The sequence below is a fragment of the Bos indicus genome, chromosome 12, assembly GCF_029378745.1.
Source record: "Bos indicus isolate NIAB-ARS_2022 breed Sahiwal x Tharparkar chromosome 12, NIAB-ARS_B.indTharparkar_mat_pri_1.0, whole genome shotgun sequence".
Taxonomy (NCBI): Eukaryota; Metazoa; Chordata; class Mammalia; order Artiodactyla; family Bovidae; genus Bos; species Bos indicus.
This window is the reverse complement of record NC_091771.1, coordinates 78,945,424-78,964,523: the sequence shown is the minus strand read 5'-3', so window position 1 is coordinate 78,964,523 and position 19,100 is coordinate 78,945,424. Positions and strand designations below refer to the sequence as shown.

Here is a 19,100-nt window from a genome sequence, read left to right as displayed (position 1 = left end):
ATCCCCAAGGGGAAGCTTCCATTTTGCTGCCCACAGCAGCATGAAGCCTCCCCAACCAGAGTTTCACAACTTCACCTTCTCCTGCTTCCTGAACTCGGCTCTACCATCCGCTCCTGTCTGTGATCCTGGGGAGGGGCAGCTGGCTACGTCTCCTCTTCAGGTTCCATCCCCAGCCCTCGACCCACTGGCCTCTGAATGACGTCACTGCACACACCTCTGTGCAGGAAGTGCTCCCCTCCGCCGGAATCAGCAATCCCCTAACTCATCACTTCTGGCCTCTCTGCCAGGCCCTGCCCAGGCTCCGTGCCCCACAGAGGCCCTCTCCCTGCTTGCACGCCTGAGCAGTTCGTGTTCAGGCCGCAAAAGTCAGCTGAAGCATCGCCCCACGATGGAAGTCTTAACAGCGCCTCTCCCCTTCCGAGCCCAACCCCTGCCAGAAACCCGAAGCACCCAGTACAGACACTGTCTCATTGCTTTCTGTCAACTTTTCTCCCACTAAACACTGAACTCCTTGAAGGTGGAACCTGAAATTGGAATACATTAGACAATGGGAGAAGGCAATGGCACCCCACTCCAGTACTCTTGCCTGGAGAATCCTATGGATGGAGGAGCCTGGTAGGCTGCAGTCCATGGGGTCACTAAGAGTCGGACACGACTGAGTGACTTCACTTTCCCTTTTCACTTTCACGCATTGGAGAAGGGAATGGCAACCCACTCCAGTGTTCCTGCCTGGAGAATCCCAGGGACGGGGGAGCCTGGTGGGCTGCCGTCTATGGGGTCGCACAGAGTTGTACACGACTGAAACGACTTAGCAGCAGCAGCAGACATCCAACGAGTGTTGCTTGAATCCACGGTCAGAGTGAGTACACTGTGAAGTAAGTCATGGGACCACTTACTAATAAATGTCAGAAATAATACATCTATTACTCAACATGTAGTCGTCTCTAAGCAAGGATCTAAAATGAGGCAAGAACACGAGTCCTACGCACGTTTATCCAGTCCTAATTACCCGACAGCAGTACAGTTTCAAAGACATGGTTGCAAATGCCTTTTGCTTGATTCACGACCCTGGCAGCACCAGCTTTCTTCAACACCTGGAAAACACCCTGCTGTGCCTGCTTGAGAGCCTCTGCGCTTGTGTCTCCCCTTCTGCAAGATGCACACTGTCCAACAAAAACTCAGCTGCTGGCTCCTTCACACCATTTCGGTCACCTTCCTGAACGTCTTCTCTGACCACGACAGCTAAAGCAGCATTCTTTGCATTCTTCTGGCTTCCTGCTACAGTCCTCTATAACTACAGTCTACACCACTACCCTTGAATTTTCCTCACGACACTTACCACTATGTGCGATCCCATGGTAACACACTTATTGGATGCCGGTCTGCTTCATCCTGTGTACCACTTTATCCTTTGTACACAAACAGTATGTGGCTTATGCACGTAGTCAACAGATACTTGCAGAATAAATAAATAAATGAGAGAGAGAGGAAAGCAAGTGTAACACGCAAACACCATCATCTACCAGTCACAGAGGTGGGAAATATGCAGGTGGTAGGAAAGAGCAGGGATTTTTCCCTTAAAAAGCACGCCTTGGGGCAGGGTTAGGCAAACATTCATCCTCAGGACACTTAGGATCAGAACTCTCATTTACCAAAGGGCACACGACTTATCTAAAGGAAATCACTTCCCTTTCAGTGGGGAGCCTTACAAAGAAAAACTTTAGAGCAAGGAAAATTTTCCTGCCTAGACTTGCCAAAAGACCAGTCCAGGAAAAAAAATGGTGCCTAAATAACACTATAAGCTCTGCAAACACTGGGACCAAGACTTGTCCAATGTCAAGTCCCCAGAACCCAGCAAGAGTTGTCACATCTCCAGAAACCAACCCATAAGAGTTGCTCAAAATGTTTGTTAAAGGAGCATATAAGACATGGACTTCTGAGGAATGGCCATTCCATCCATTTTTATGCTTCTGATAAATTTATTTCGGAAACAAGGCAAGACAGCTAAGGAGTAGCCTCCGGCCTAGGCCTCTCCCTGGGCTGCAGTTTGGATCCTAGAAATCAATACTTATCAACCATGTGCCACAAGTAAGCATGTCTTACCTTCCCCAGAGTCACCTTATATCAAATTTGAATATACTTTGGCAACATAATGGCTAACAGAGCATAGTAACCAGTAACAGATTTTGCTTGCTGTTTTAGTTTTTTAATGTTTTTTGATTAACAAGGAAGGATAGCTCAAATGACGAAAGAAAACAAATAAGACTGAAGAATTCTACCATTGATTGTGGTGCTGGAAAAGACTCTTGAGAGTTCCTTGGACTGCAAGGAGATCAAACTAGTCCATCCTAAAAGAAATCAACCCTGAATATTCATTGGAAGGACTGATGCTGAAGCTGAAGCTCCAATACTTTGGCCACCTGATGTAGAGTCGACTTATTGGAAAAGACCCTGATGCTGGGAAAATGAGGGCAGGAGGAGAAGGGGACGACAGAAGACGAGATGGTTGGATGGCATGAATGGACATGAATTTGGGCAAACTCCACGGGAGAGTGAAGGGACAGGGAGGCCTGGGGTGCTGCAGTCCACTGGGTCCCAGAGTCGGACATGACTGACCGACTGAACAATAACAACCGCTAATTTCCTATTCAGCAGTGTATGGCTCATAGTAGGATCACAGGAAAAACACACCACCTTCTCAACTATCAGTTTCAACAGTCATGATGTTCTCTATCCAAAAGGTACTCTGAGGAAGATTAACTACCTAGTAGCTGTTAAGGTACTCTGAGGCCAGTGCTTGAAAAATGCCATAAATCAAATCATGAAACAAGGGAAATCATAAATACTAAGCCCACTTCAAAACCTGCGAAGCTGAGCAGTGAGGAAGATTTATAATTATGCCTGTCACCCTGATACTAACTTACTCCCAGACTAAGACATCAATTTACTGACCAGGTATCTTAATACATCTTTTGTTACCAGAACGTTTATTGACCAGAGACATATTAATACTCACTTATGTAACAAACTGCTGACCACAGGTGTTAATTTCTGCAAAAATCCCCTGGTCAATAATGCGATCTGTGTTCTCGAAAAGATTCCTAGCTTTCACAAGAGATCATGAACATTTGGAAATGTCAACTGCCTCTGTACTTGGTAAGATTAACTTCACACATTTGGAGATAAGCATGAACAGACAAGCAGTTGCAAAAACTGTAGCTATTCAAACAGTTCGCTGTTGCTCTGTCAATGCCTAACCTCAATGCTGGTCAGCTGACATACAGTCCATCTTGAAAGTTAGTGAAAGTTAAGTCGCTCAGTCGTGTCCGACTCTTTGAGAGCCCGTGGACTGTAGCCCACCAGACTCCTCCATCCATGGGATTCTCCAGGCAAGAATACTGGAGTGGGTTGCCATTTCCTTGAGTCAATTAGGCCATTTCAGCGAGAAAAAGAAAGCTGTTTAAAAGGCTCTATATATTTCTCTACCCTCCATCTGTTGACACCCCACCGCTGATACTCCACTAAAATATAACAACATCCAGCAGCAACGGCCTTGCTTGTGCCAAACTCCTTCTAAACTTCCTTCCACTTTCAAGTACTTTTAATCAGTTTTTGTTTATCTAAATACTCCTAAGAGAGACTGAGGAGGAAAAAAAAAATCGAAGTAAAACTAAGGGGTCAGGTTCTGAAGCAGAGGTTTGAAATCTGCATCTGAGGGAAGCCAGTTGGGGTCCCTCGGTAGCCTAAAATGAATGGAGCAGGTTTCCAGCATCGCCTCAGCCTCTGGTTTCTCCGCTGAGGGCAAGAAGCCGGGCCAGAACACCAGGCAACCCAGCCGGACCCTAACTGCCCAGCCCACTTGGCGGCAGCCCCGGGAGCACCTGAGCATCGAACCTGGGGCTCACAGGCGGGTTGGGGGCGAGGGGAGCTGGAGGCGGGACTCAGTCCTCACTGGCCACTCCAGGCTGAGACGGGGGCGGTGACCGCTGGCCCCAAGGGGCAGGAACTACCAAGGTTCTGGCAACGGGGATGGAAGATCCGCCCCCCCACCCCCCGCCCGCCGACCACACACACACACACATACACACACACACAAAACCTCCTGCAACCGCCGAATCCCTGCCGCCCCCAGCCTCCTCAAGGAGGTACCCAAGGGTGCCGTCTAGGGGACACAACCAGGATGGCGGCGGCCGGTACTCACAAAGCCCACTGGAGCCGGTGCTGGTGAACATGGTCCCGGCGCCGGACCCAGAGCCCCGCGGGGGACAGGGGGAGGGGAAGCGGAGACTGAAGAGGGGGGGCGGTGTGGAGAAAAACCCTGTGACCGCGCAGGCGCACTCCGGGCGGAGCGACGAATCGGGCTACTCGACTCCACACCAGAGGCCGCCAGAGAACAACGCATGCGCGGCTCGTCCGTTGGTTTTTTTTTTTTTTTTTCCAGCCCGCTCCCCCGCCTCACCTACTTCCTGCCGTGAAAGGGAAGTGCGTCCGAAGTGAAAGGGGTTCGCCCCTTCGGATTTTCCTGACGGCCGCGGGAGCCTTGGGAAAGGAGTGGGAATGGCTTGTGGGAGGAGTGGGTGTAACTCTGCGGAGACCGCATTAGTACTTTAGCGCCGCCCCTCGCCCCGTGGAGACACCAAAGCAACACATGCCTCCGGAATGCGGGCGCGGGGGACATTTCCTCTCCGCTTGGCGCCAGGCGCGTTCCGCGCGTGCTCAGTCCTTTCTGGGCCGTCACGGAGCCGGCTCCCCGGCTGACTGTTGACACGACCGCCTAGCGTTCCGGTGTCCGGCCGCGTGCTATACAGACAGCTTCTCGGATGGAAGAGGACTCGGAGCTGGAAGGCCGTCCTTGTCGTGGGGAGCAGGGCGGTCCAGCTGTCCCCTCCGCCTTGTCCCGTGTCAGTCTCTCGCAAAATCCCCACAAAAAGCGCCGAGTGCCGTGGTCCCTGGACCCTCAACCCCTCCCCGCCGCGGTGGCCCGTGTCATGTCACTAGCCGCGGTGAGTCTGTGGCGGAGCGAACCGACTCCCCAGACTTCTGTCATGGAGTCCTTAAACGGACGCTTGCCATTAAAAAAATTTTTTTTTCTCCTTGTAAAATTTTTACTCCTTAGTAGGAGATCGGTCCTGGGTGTTCTTTGAAGGAATGATGCTGAAGCTGAAACTCCAGTACTTTGGCCACTTCATGCGAAGAGTTGACTCATTGGAAAGTACTCTCATGCTGGGAGGGATTGGGGACAGGAGGAAAAGGGGACGACAGAGGATGAGATAGCTGGATGGCATCACTGACTCGATGGACGTGAGTCTGAGTGAACTCTGGGAGTTGGTGATGTACAGGGAGGCCTGGCGTGCTGCGATTCATGGGGTCGCAAAGAGTCAGACACGACTGAGCGACTGAACTGAACTGAAAGCAAGTTTTCTTTTAAAGGGAGGTTGAGCTTGAAAACTTTAATGTTATGCGGTCGTTAAAGAGGGCATCCCTGGTATCTCGGCTGGTAAAGAATCCGCCTGCAAAGTGGGAGACCCGGGTTGGATTCCTGGGTCGGGAAGATCCCCTGGAGGAGGGCATGGAAACTCAAGTTTTCTTGCCTGGAGGATTCCATGGACAGAGGATCCTGGCGGGCTACAGTTCGTGGGCTCGCAAAGAGTCGGACAGGACTGAGTGACCAAGCATGCACACAGATCTTAAAGAACATATATGGGGAGGCTTTGGACACCTGTTGCGAAGAACCGACTCATTGGAGAAGACCCTGACACTGGGAAAGATTGAAGGCAGGAAGAGAAGGGGACGACAGAGGATGAGTTGTTTGGATGGCATCACCGACTTAATGGACATGTTTTTATTGAGTCGCTCAGTCCTGTCTGATTCTTTCTGACCCCGTGGACTGCTGCAGGCCAGGGTTCCGTGTCCTTCACTATTTCTCCCAGAGTTTACTCAAACTCATGTCCGTGAAAAGGAAGGATACACCCGTCTGAATGCAGAGTTCCAAAGAATAGCGAGGAGAGGTAAGAAAGCCTTTGTAAGTGAACAATGGACTTGAGTTTGAGCAAACTCCAGGAGATGGTGAAGGACAGGGAAGCCTGGCATACTGCACTCCATTGGGTTGGAAAGAATCAGACACAACTTAGCGACTAAACAACAAGGGAACTACATTATTATAGTTATTTCCAACAGCCTATTTAGGTGAAGAGTTATATATTTAGGTGAAGAAGTGAAATAATTCTGGCAAAAGGAACAAAGTGTAACAGAACATTTGAGATTTCTTTTGACAGAATTAGAACATCTTTAAATTTGATCAATCAAAAAATTTTTAAATATTTCAGATTATTACCATCTCTTTTAGTTTCTGGTCTGAAGTCGCTTGGTTGTGTCCAACTCTGCGACCCCACGGACTGTAGCCCCCCAGGCTCTTCTGTCCGTGGAATTCTCCAGTCAAGAATACTGGAGTGGGTAGCCATTTCCTTCTCCAGGGGATCTTCCCAACCCAGGGATCGAACCCACGTCTCCTCCATTGCAGACAGATTCTTTACTGTCTAAACTACCCGTGCTGCTCCTGTTTTAGTTTGAGTCTCCCAAAAGCAGACTCTGAGGCAAAGTTTCAAATTCAGTTTCAAGTTTGTCTGGCAGTAGTCAGTACTCTTGCCTGGAAACTCCCATGGACGGAGGAGCCTGGTAGGCTGCAGTCCATGGGGCCACACAGAGTCAGACATGACTGAAGCGACGACTAAAGCGACTTAGCAGCAGCAGCAGTCCTAAAAAGGGACCACTCTTTTTTGAAAAAGAGAATGGGAAGGAAAGGATGGAAGCCAATAGAGATGAATCATCAAACGAATCAGCACTGTAGGCAGCTAAGCCAATGCCCTAGAATCCTGGCTTCAGAAGGGGAGGGAGCTGGGGTATTTATCCACTGATTCCTGTCAGTCAGGGGTACCACACCCCCCCCCACAGCGGTGCAGTTCCCCAGCGCTTCAACCCCAATGTGAGTGGGCAGAGGCTCTGGTGGCAGAGCAAGGGCTGTGGTTGGGAAGGGTGACCTTAGGTGGTTAAAGCTCAGGATGGGGTACGGACACGATGGTACCATCCCGCCTCTGGCTTTCCTGTTTGTGCGGCACAGTGGTAAGAAGGCTGTGCTGAGAAAATTACATATGGAAATCAAAGGGTGGGTTTGTTTGGTTTTTTTTAACAGAAGTGATGGGTTGATTTGCATCCCCCACCCCCAGTCTTCCTCCAGTACCATCTTTAGAAGTCCACCTCATTAGAGTTTTTTTTCATTTTCTTTCTTTTCCCCTTCCTTTCTTTCTTCCTCTCCCTCTTTCTCTCTCTCTCCCTCCCTCCCTTCCTTCTTTCCTTTCTTCCTCTCTTCTCTGTTTTCTATCACATAGCAAAGGCTGTAGTCTCCAGAGTCTGAGTTCTAGAGACGGATCATATGCCCTAACACGTGGTGGGGTGTCAGAACGGGAAATCAGTTTTCTGTCAGACTTCATCACTACCACTCAATGCATAGGGAAGTATTTTAAAGCAACTCATATGGAGCCTGATTGTGAGACAGTCGAACGTCCTCATCTTCACTCTGACCATCTGCTCTTTCTTGGAGGCCAAGTGAAGGTTCCTTGTCTTTCCCATGTCACAAACATAATCTGGTCTGCTGGTACCACGTGTGCACGTTCTCAACCTCCGTTAGTTATTTTTCTGCTGTGCATTCATTTTCCTATACCTCCTGTGTGGCATCACTTCTGATCTTCTGACTTCTATTTACAGGGGAATGCTAGTGTTGTTGCTGCTTAGTCAGTCATGTAGGACTCTTTCGGGTCCCCCTGGGCTGTAGCCCACCAGGCTCATCTATCCATGGGATTTCTCAGGCAAGAATACTGGAATGGGTTGCCATTTCCTTCTCCAGGGGATCTTCCCAACCCAGGGATCAAACCCTCGTCTCCTGCATTGCAGGTGGATTATCTAACCACTGAGCCACGAGGGAAGCTCATCTCCTACTATAGTCATGTCCAAACACCCACAGATCAAAATATGTATTAATTTCTTATACATTTCTTTCCTTTGTTTCATTGCATAAAAGTAATGGTGTTATACTGATTATTAAAATTATGCATAGCATATTTTCCTGAGTTTCATTTAGGGTATTAGAATTACAGAATATTTGTTATAAAAGGGAGAGTTGCATCTCCTAGAATTGAGAGCCATTAGACTATATTGTATATGCCATGCATACATTTGACAGACTGTAATTGGGTGGGCTTCCCATGTGGCACTAGTGGTAAAGAACCCACCTGCCAAGGCAGGAGATGTAAGAGATGCAGGTTCGATCCCTGGGCCAGGAAGATCCCCTGGAGGAGGAAATGTCAACCCACTCCAATATTCTTGCCTGGAGAATCCCATGGAAGGAGGAGCCTGGCAGGCTACAGTCAGGTTGCAAAGAGTTGGACATGACTGAAGCGACTTAGCACGTACAGTTGGGTTCTGGATGGCCTAATGTGAACAAAGACCATGCAGTCTTCGGGCATCTTCAAAATTACATATCAGGTGTAAAAGACACTTTCTTATGGCTTGTTTTTAGGTATATAACATAATAGGAGACATAGAAGCTCTTTATTAATATGACCATACATATTCCATAACACTAACTGTTGGTTAGAATATTTGTAAGTTATATTGTTCACAAATAGGATTATTCTGTTCCTTATCCATTTTTCTCCTCTGAGGGTAATTTTGATCTAGTGGACGGGGTCTTGCTCATAGTACAAGAGCAGTAATAAAAGTAGAATGGATACTTAACTTCCCATTGCAGGGTGGTCAACACCACACCTTCATTTCCTAGCCCGTCCGTGTTGTTTAAGCAAGTTGAATATTCCTCATTCAAAGAGGCTATTGGATGTAGTGCTGTTAGTTCATGTTCTCCCAAAAGCCAACCTTGAGACAATTTTGGTGCAAATCCCACCCCTCCATTTGAGAGGTGACTCTAGGAAGCATGGTGAGGACCTAGGGAAGTGAGGGGAAGAGGGTGGTCAATAATGAGTGGGTTACAGCTGTGAGCACTTGGAAGTGAGTCCTACTGCTGCTGCTGCTGCTGCTGCTAAGTCACTTCAGTCATGTCCGACTCTGTGCGACCCCATAGACGGCATCCCATCAGGCTCCACCGTCCCTGGGATTCTCCAGGCAAGAACACTGGAGGGGTTGCCATTTCCTTCTCCAGTGCATGAAAGTGAAAAGTGAAAGTGAAGTCGCTCAGTCGTGTCCGACTCTTTGAGACTCCATGGACTGCAACCCATCAGGCTCCTCCGCCCATGGGATTTTCTAGGCAAGAGTACTGGAGTGGGGTGCCATTGCCTTCTCCGGAGTCCTACTAGAGACCTTCTAAGAGTCTGACCAGAAAGCATCTCACAACTAGCTCACTAGCAGGCAAGGAAGCCGAGCTATTTTCGTACCAACTCCCTTTCTCATTGGATAAGAGTTGCTCCTGAGAGTTATAACACCCCGCTGTGCTTTCAGCCATGCTCGTGCATGCAGAGAAAGCCCTCGGGCAGAGAGACACACGTACTTTTACAATTGTCCCTGAAGCTCTAGATGACCTTCAACATGGGCAAAGAGGCTATGGTTGAGACAACAGCATCATCTGCCAAAAGTGGAAAGGAGACATTGAGGCCAAATGACCAATTCCCCTTATCCTCTTACCACAGGCCACAGGGCAGGACGTTTTTACTGGGCCAGCATTCTCCTCCCCTTGATGGAGATGGCTGAGGATTCATACCACATGACTCATCCTGGCCCATGATGTAGCTGTCCTGGATCCTTGTCAGGGTGCAGGCTGGATTTCAGGGCACCATCAAAACAGGACAGACGTGCCAAACTTCATAACCTCATGCCCTGCCCACGATATGTCCTCTTAGGAATCTGCCCAGTCGCCTCCTGTCCATTTGGGCAAGGCTAACGACCGAGATCTACATCCCCCAGGGTTGTATCAACAGAAGTGGGAGCTTGTCTCTCACTGGCTTACTCAGAAGATGTGAGGGTCATTATTGGCTCAGATATTTAATTTTGCTGTGCATCTCATGGCCAGGTCATGCTGAGCAGTGATAGCATGTTGATTTGATATGTTCAACATAATGTCCTAAAACAAGATATATTCTTTTACGAACTTCCCTGGCAGTCCATTGTTTAAAACTCTGTGCTTCTACTGCAGAAGTTGAGAGGGCTCAGGTTCGAGCCCTAGTCAGGGAACTAAGATTCTGCATGTTTCATGGTGCAGCCATAACACATATTCATTTAATTTTGTAATTATTATTTTCCCAAGTGGAGATAATCATAATGATTTTGTGCAGAAAACACCGTATCACTCTTATTTCCATTACTAGTAATATTTATTATTGTAAATCTATAGAAATTCCATAGAAATATGCATACTTAGGAATAGCATTACCATAGCAGCTGATTTAAAGAGGGAAAAAAGAACACATGGAAATATTTCCTAAATTTTAGGAAATAAGCTGGAAAACAAAGGAAAGTACTAAAGACTGACCATCATATGCCACTTTACTTTGCTTATTGACTTTATCTTTTCTATTTTTATTATGGAAAACTAAATTCAGGACCCTCTTTACCTACATCTTTAGTTCTCTCCCTGTTTTGAGTTGAATTGTGTAACACCCACCCTCCCAAAAAAAATATCTGTTGAATTCCTAACCCCAGGAATATCTGAGGGTTTGCTTTTATTTGCAAAAAGAGTAATTGCAGGTATAATTAGTTAAGATGATGTCGTAATGGAGTCAAGTGGGGCCAAAGTGGACCATGATTGATGTCCTTGTGAGAAGATGTCCCAGACAGACACAGGGACAATGCCACGTGACCACAGAGGCAGAGACTGAAGTGCCTGTATCTCTAAGCCAGGGAACACCAAGTATTTCTGAGAAAACCCCGAAAATGGAAAAAGCAAGGGAGGATTCTTCCCTCTAGGTTTCAGGAGAGCACAGCCCCCAGAAGTGTGAGACAATAAATTTCTGTTGTTTTAAGTCAACTAGCTGGTGTGCTTTTTTTATGGCAGTCCCAGGCAGCATGGATCTTTTCTCTTTAATTCATATTTTAAATTTTCTTATTCTGTCTGCTGTTCACCTGTTACCCCTTTCCTCTTAATTTCCACCTACATAAAAGCTGACATTTGACTTCTGCCCAGCAAACACAGGGCCAAGCTCACCATGCCCTTTCTAGCAATGCCTTAGTCCCAAAGATGACAGCAGTCTGCTCTCGTATGTCGTATGTCTGGTGATAAGATCATGAACCCAAAACTTCACTGGTAAAATATTTCTTCCCATGATGCTCACCAAATCTGCCGTGACTTAAGGCTGTTGTTTTCTTTCTTTCTTTTTTTGGCCATACCACACAGCATGTGAAACTTCCCTGGCCAGGGATCGAACCCTTGCCTCCTGTAGTGGAAGCACGGAGTCTTGACCAATGGACCACCAGGGAAGTCCCAGGGCCATTGTTTTCTGATCAGACCAGCATCAAGGAGAAACAACCATTCTTTCCCTCACCTGGCTTCATCACCTGTTCACCTGGCACCCACTCTTCCCACAGTCATGGCTCACCTTGACCTCCCTCTGCATTTGAACCTGTGGTCCAGTCAGTAGGACCAGTTCTGATGTAGGGTAAGAGGAATTTGAGAGGCTCCAGTCCCCTGCTCTGGGAGGGTGGCTGGACTCCATCCCCTTGAGAGTGGAATTCCTCTGTGAAAGAGAGTACGCACTAATGCACTCACCAGTGATTGCCTGTCTCCCCTACTCCACTGCGAGCAGGGCCTGTCTTTAACCTTTTTATCACCTTGGCACAGTGATTGACACAGTAGATCTTCAATATCCATATTTATTTATTGAATGACGTGAATGAGCCATGCTGGCTGCTCCAGCTCTACGGTTGGGTGGGCTTCTGCTTTTCCTGAGGTCAGTGTCTGTCTCCTGCCCCATGAATAGTGCATGCCTTATGCCCCCAGACTTCTCACCCTTACGGTTGTCCTTTGCTGACCCCATCTGTGATGGGCACTTCAGTCTCTGCCTCTGTGGTCACGTGGCATTGTCCCTGTGTCTGTGAACTTCATGTGTCAACTTGGCTAGCCCACAGTACCCAGACATGTGGTCAGATACATCTGCAGTTACTATGAAGGTATTTTTTAGACGAGATTAACATTTAAATCGGTAGACATTGAGTAAAGCAGATCGGCGTTGCTCTGGATTGAATGTTTTCATCCCTCTGCCAAGTTCCTGTGTTGAAGCATTAATCCCCAGTGTGATGGGGTTTGGATGTGGAGGTTCTGGGAGGTAATTAGGTCATAGGGGTACAGCTAGTGTCCCTGTAAGAAGACATCGGAGAGAGGTGACCTCTCTCTGCCATGTGAGGATGCAGCCAGACGGCGTCAGTTTGTAAACCAAGAAGACGGCCCTCACCCGAAGCCAAATTGGCCAGCAGCTGGGTCTGGGACCTCTTAGCCCCCAGAACTGTGAGAAATACATCGTTTAAGCCACCCAATCGTGGCGTTTTTGTTGTAGCAGCCTACGTAGACTAAGACAATCCCCCATAGTGATGCAGGCGGGGTTGGGGGCACACTCTTGCAAATAGTCCGAGGCCCTGTAAAAAAGACTGACTTCCTCTAAAGAAGAGGAAATTCTGCTAGCAGATGTCTTCAGACTGGAACTGTAGCAGCAACTGTTCCTGAATCTCCAGCCACAATCATATAAGCCAATTCCTTATAATGAATCTCTGTCTTGGCCAGATAAAGAGAGAGATGATAGAGATAGAGAGAGAGATAGACAGGGAGATGATAGAGAGAGATGATAGATATCTATGGGGAGACAGAGAAATGTGTAGATGCAGAGAGATACAGTTACACATCCTACTGGTTCCGTATGTCTGGAGAACCCTGACCAATACACCATCCCACCCACTTCCAAGGACCAGTGACCTTTCTGGGAATGCTGGGCTCACTGGCTCCCTTGCTGACAGATGGTCCCTGTGTGCTCGGCTCTCTAAGTAGAATGTGTTTGTGCAGTCCACACACTCCGTGATCAGTGACAGTCCCCTGCCCCGCATGCTTTGACAGGCACTCTCGTTGCCAGCTGCCCCGCTTCCCAGGTGTGTGCAGCCTGTCTAGATTTGCCCTAAGCCTTTCAGGACTCACTCAAACCTGGTTCTGTGACTTCAGACTTCTGTATTCGTTAGGTTTTTTTTCTGTTTTATGATGATTTTACATTCTGGGGAAAGACTGTTGGAAAGATTCTTGGAAAGACTGTTCCTCTCAGGACTAGGGATTCCTAGAGATGGTGAACAACTTGCCTGGGAGCATGACTTTCATAGGCAAACCAAACCAGCCAAAACCCTCATTCTCGGGCTCCTCTTGTGTCTAGCTCTCATGTACTGTGCTGTGCTTAGTCACTCAGTCGTGTTCGACTCTTTGTGACCCCATGGACTGCAGCCCACCAGGCTCCTCTGTCCGTGGGATTCTCCAGGCAAGAATACTGGAGTGGGTTGCCATGCCCTCCTCCAGGGGATCTTCTGAACCCAGGGATCAAACCCAGGTCTTCTACATTGCAGGCAGATTCTTTACTGTCTGAGCCATCAGGGAAGCCCATCTAGCTCTCATACCCCAAACCAATCTTTCCCTGCTCTAACTCCCCCCAGAGCCCAGCATCAGATTCTAGAAACCACCCCTATAGCCCAGAGGCCACCCAAATTATTCAAGCCATCCAGTCCTAAACTTGCTCAAATTTGCCTACCCTTCTTGGCCCGTTCCTCCCTGTAGAAACCACAGAAAAGACTCTGGACCATTCTCTCTTCCTTTGCTTCCAGACTGGCCCTAGTTCTTCCCCCTCTGTAGCACGAGGTGCTTCCTCCCCATGGAAATTGTAAGTAGTAAACTTTTCTCCGAAGGCAGGTGTCTCCATGGCTGTCACCATACCATACCCGATTAAAACAAAGCCCCGGTCTGTTTCAAGATAAGCCCACCTCCCTGCCTCCCTCCCCTCATTCCCTCCACCCCCTTCCCTCACCAGGTATGGACAGAGGATTTCCAGACTCATTGTAAGATAAATTACATGCTAGAAGAGTCTCAGAAAATCTACTGGTAGAACTGCATCAATAAAGGCACTTAATATTCTCCCTTATATTGCCTCAATGATAATAGGTAGCTTTAGAACTGGGGGTTGGTTAAAGTGTTAAAATGAGGTGGTGGTTCCGATTTGGCAAGTATTTATGTCCATATGCCTGCTGGGACTGAAGTATTTATTTATAAGGGAATTATTCAGCAATGAGTGCCCCGCCAATGGCCAAAAAGATGAAGGAGTAATGACCTGGGTTTTCTGAACTAACCGATAGCAGTCTGTCCTCGTGTGCAGGCCAAGGAGGTTTTTACCTGTGCAAACATGCGAGGCGGACAGCCTGGGACTCAGGTGGACCCTGCATGAGGGAGCCCGACTCCAGGGGGAAAGGAGCACCCACAGGACAGGTGGGATCCTGACTGACCTTGATCATGCCTGCGAGCGTATGTCCATCTGTCTGTGTGTGTGGGTGCTAAGTCACTTCAGTTGTGTCGGACTCTGTGCGACCTATGGACTGTAGCCCGCCAGGCTCCTCTGTCTAAGGGATTCTCCAGGCAAGAATACTGGAATGGGTTGCCATGCCCTCCTCCAGGGGATCTTCGCAACCCATGTCTCTTACCTCTCCTGCACTGGCGGGCCCACTATTGCCATTCAGAAAGCCCCACCTGGCCGAGAAGCCTTTTATAAACCACTGCCTTTGTGCTCCTATCATTTTCTGAACTAAAACATGCCCATCACTGGTTATAACCCTCATCTCTGGTGCTGATGCCCCTAATTTATTCCCTTGTAGCTGCTCTGTGTAACATCCTTAAGCAGACCTGCTCCACCGGCCACCAGCTGACCAGACATCTGTTCAATATCCTCCTGCGTCCTTAGTCATTTTTGAAGTAAGTTTTTCAAACACCTCAGCGTGCTCGTCCCCAGACTAAATATTTCTGTAACCTTTTCACCCTTTGATTATTTTTATTCCTTTTTTATTCCTCTCCAGTTTTCCATATTATTCTTACCCTATGGAGTTTAACTGGTACATGAAATTCTACACATAAAATAGAGGCATAAAATACTTGGTATATCATGATCATGATATATTTGTGATGATAACTGACAAGGTCTAATCCCTTGCTCCAGACTTCCTAAAGGAAAGGAAAGGACATTCTAACACAATCTGCCACTCAACCCAAGATAAGGAAAATAATAAGGACATGGAATAATAAGGGAAAATGGATAATGAAACTAATCTATTTCTATTTTTAAGATAAAAGGTATCAATTAAAAAATTATTCTAAGCAAATTTACAGCAGAACAACTGCCCCCCAACACACACAACCAGTAGTTTATATGAATTCCAGCTAACTATCCATCATGCCAAATATAAAAAGGTCAGAGCTTTTTATCAACAATTCTATTTAAAAGAAATGATTTGTATACTGTTACCATACATTGAGGGCTTCCCTGGTAGTTCAGACAGCAAAGAATCTGCCTGCAACGTGGGAGACTGTGGGTTGGGAAAATTCCCTGGAGAAGGGAATGGTTACCCACTCCAGTGTTCTTACTTGGAGAATTCTGTGGACAGAAGCCTGGCAGGCTACAATCCATGGAGTCGCAGAGTCAGACATGACGGAGTGACCAACACCATGCATTGCATGCTCTTTATTATCTTAAAACGTGAACACAGATGTGTTAAGCACATAAAATATAAACAGGTGGTCATGTCCTTTAGCATCTTGATGTATTGTAAGAGCTGAACAACCCTAGGTATCTGTTCACCTCTAGGGGGAGCCAGGGTAGTGTAGTGCAATGGCCAAATGCTCAGAGCCAGAAGCCTGCCTTCAAATCCCACGTCACCTCTCAACTAGTGTAGACCTGGGGCTTCCTCAGTGGTCCAATGGCTGAGACACCATGCTTCCACTGCAGGGGGCACAGGTTCAATCCCTGGTCGGGGAAATAAGATCCTGCTTGCCTTGGAGTGGACTTCCCTGGTGGCTCAGACGGTAAAGCGTCTGTCTACAATGAGAGAGACCCGGGTTTGATCCCTGGGTCGGAAGATCCGCTGGAGAAGGAAATGGCAATTCACTCCAGTACTATTGCCTGGAAAGTCCCATGGACAGCGGAGCCTGGTAGGCTATAGTCCATGGGGTCGCAAAGAGTCAGACATGACTGAGCAACTTCACTTTCACTGCCTTGGGGTGTAGCTAAAAAATAGGGGGGGAAATTCCTTGGGAAACAGTAAACAAAAACTAGCGCAGACCTTCAGGTAGTTCTGCTTAACTCTCCACACCTCATTTTCTCATCTGTAAACAGAGAATGATGATGTAATAGTATCTACCTTAGGGGTCTTCTGAGCATTAAATAAGTTAATACATTTTTTTAAAAAGACCACTTTGAACAGGTCCTGCCCATAGTCATTTCTTGAATTATTATTATTGTCATTTTCATAATTATACTTTGAACACTGGCAAGAAGGCTGAAACAGTTCTAAAAATCGAGGCTATCTGTGCCAGAGCACTCATGAGACAGTTTGTCCCAAAAGGAGTAATTAGAAATAAAGAACCGGAACAGCATGATCACACCATCTGACGAAGGACCTAGGGATGCAGTTTCTGGCTTAGCTTCGCCAGATCCTGGTTCTCTGGGGACTTGAGCTGCTCTCCAAGAGGTGTTCCCAGGGCGTGAAAAAAGAGGGGAAAAGAAGAGTCATCCTCCTCCTTCTGGGCTTTCCTGATAGCTCAGTTGGTAAGGAATATGCCTGCAATACAGCAGACCCCCGTTCAATTCCTGGGTCAGAAACATCCACTAGGGAAGGGATAGGCTACTCTCTCCAGTATTCTCGGGCTTCCCTTGTGGTTCAGCTGGTAAAGAATCCGCCTGCAATATGGGAGACCTGGGTTTGATCCCTGGGTTGGGACAATGCCCTGGAGAAGGGAAAGGCTACCCACTCCAGTATTCTGGCCTGGAGAATTCCATGGACTGTATAACCCATGGGGTCACAAAGAGTCAGACACGAGTGAGCGACTTTCACTTTCACTTGACTTTCCCTTGACCTTCCTTCTTTCTCTACGATCCACCTTTGGTCTGTTCATTGCTGCAGCATCTCTTGCTGACCTGGGGTCCAAATGGGGGCTCAAATGTCCACAGAGGCCACCACTGAAAGAAAAGTCTGGCCATAAGCCATCACCAGACACACTTAGCTTGCATCTTAGTCATGCAGTAAGATTCTCCCACCTACACAAATAAACACGCTTTCTTGAGACTTCCCTGGCAGTCCAGTGGTTAAAATGTGCACTTCCACTGCACAGGGCATTGGTTCAATCCCTGGTCAGGGAGCTAAGATCCTGCATGCCACGTGGCATGGCCAAAACAAAATGGGAAAATTTTTAAAAGGAGAGAATGTTCCAGTGCATTTACTGTGGAAAGCAAACATTAAAAAAGATGCTCTCTCCCAGGATTTGAGGACATAGTCTCATTTCATTTATCTTCCATTTTTCCACTTTTGATGGTGACCCAGATATGGAGAAGTATTTTTTTTTTTCTGTGAAAAGTCAACAATACAGGCGTGATAATAACAGCCCTTAAAGTGTAAGGGGGCTTCCCTGGTGGCTCAGTCAGTAAATAGTCCACCTGCAATGTGGGAGATCTGAGTTCAGTCCCTGGGTTGGGAAGATCCCCTGGGGGAGGGCATGGCAACGCACTCCAGTATTCTTGCCTGGAGAATCCCCATGGACAGAGGAGCCTGGCAGGCTACAGTCCATGGGGTCACAGAGTTAGACACTGAGCGACTGAGTGACTAAGCACAGCAAAGTGGAAGGATCAATAGGGCATGGCAGAGACTGTGTTGAAGGGATCAGCACACACCTCGTCTGAAGAGCTGAGCCACTCTGAGCCCCATGAGGAAATGCCAGGAGGGGTTGGGGCAGGGGAGATACAGTAATGCAACCCAGAGTTTTGGGCTTTGATGAAGAATTCCCCAGCTATTAAGTGTTGGCTCATATTGATCTCCATGGGACAATCCAAACGAGCTCCCATTAACACTGTCAGTGTAGTCACAGCACCAGTGGTGATCTGGGGACCGTACAGCGCGGTGGCCTGGGTCCCAGCCACAGCCAGTGAGGAGCCTCTGAGCAGAGGGTCTCTAAGACGCTGATTCTCAAACACGTGTGCACAAAACCACCGATACGCTTGTTTTAAGTGGTTCGTTATGTAAGATTCTGAAGGCAGGCCCAGGGATTTGCATTTTTCAAAGAACCAAATATTTTTCAATAGACCTTATTTTTTAGAAAAGCTTTAGATTCACAGGGGGAAAAAAAAAAGAGAGAAGATAGTACAAAGAGTTCCCATAAGACCTACACCCAGTTTTTCTTATTAGCATCTTACATTACTGAACATTTGTCCCAATCAGCAAACCCATACTGACACATTATGATGAACGAAAGGCCATGCGTTATTCACATTTCCTTTTTACCTGCCATCCTTTTCTGTCCGGGAGCCTATCCAGGATAACACATCACATTTAATTGCCACATTTCTTTAGGCTCTTCTTGGCTGTGGCAGCTCTTCAGACTTTCCTTGTTTCCATGACCTTGACTCTTTTGAGGAGTATCGGTCAGGCGGTTTGTAGAACTTTATTAGAATCTGCTGGATGTTTTTCTCACGGTAAAATTGAGGTTATGGATTGCCGGGGGGAAGATCCAAGGGTAGAATGCCGTTTCCATGACTTCACAGCAAGTGTGCATACTGTCAGGCTGGCTCCTCACTGTTTGTGTTGACCTTGATCGGCAGGCTGAGGCAGTGTTAGTCGGGTTTCTCTACTGTCAGACTAATCTCTCTTTCTCTCTCACATACACACACACCTTTTCGTGTTGCCCTCTTTGAAAGGAAGCTGCCACGTGCAACGCACACTTGAGGGTGAAATGAGGCTCTGTGTCTTTAAGGACAGAGGACCCGCGTGAATTATTTGGAATTCTTCTGCACAGATTTGCCTCTTCTCCCCTGTTTATTTACTCAACCATG

General features: G+C 47.5%; 1 protein-coding gene across 2 annotated transcripts in view; it reads right to left on the bottom strand.

Annotated features, from left to right (window-relative positions):
* Positions 1–4,431, bottom strand: part of UBAC2 (UBA domain containing 2) — a 170,476-nt gene extending 166,045 nt beyond the window's left edge. The window contains exon 1 of one of the 2 annotated variants that reach the window (XM_070800431.1): positions 4,202–4,431. In XM_070800431.1, coding sequence (XP_070656532.1) covers positions 4,202–4,402 — 201 coding nt within the window. In that variant the 5' untranslated portion in view covers positions 4,403–4,431. The remainder of the gene's footprint in view (positions 1–4,201) is intronic. The other variant, XM_019971668.2, reaches the window with a different exon arrangement.
* Positions 4,432–19,100: the final 14,669 nt, after the last annotated feature.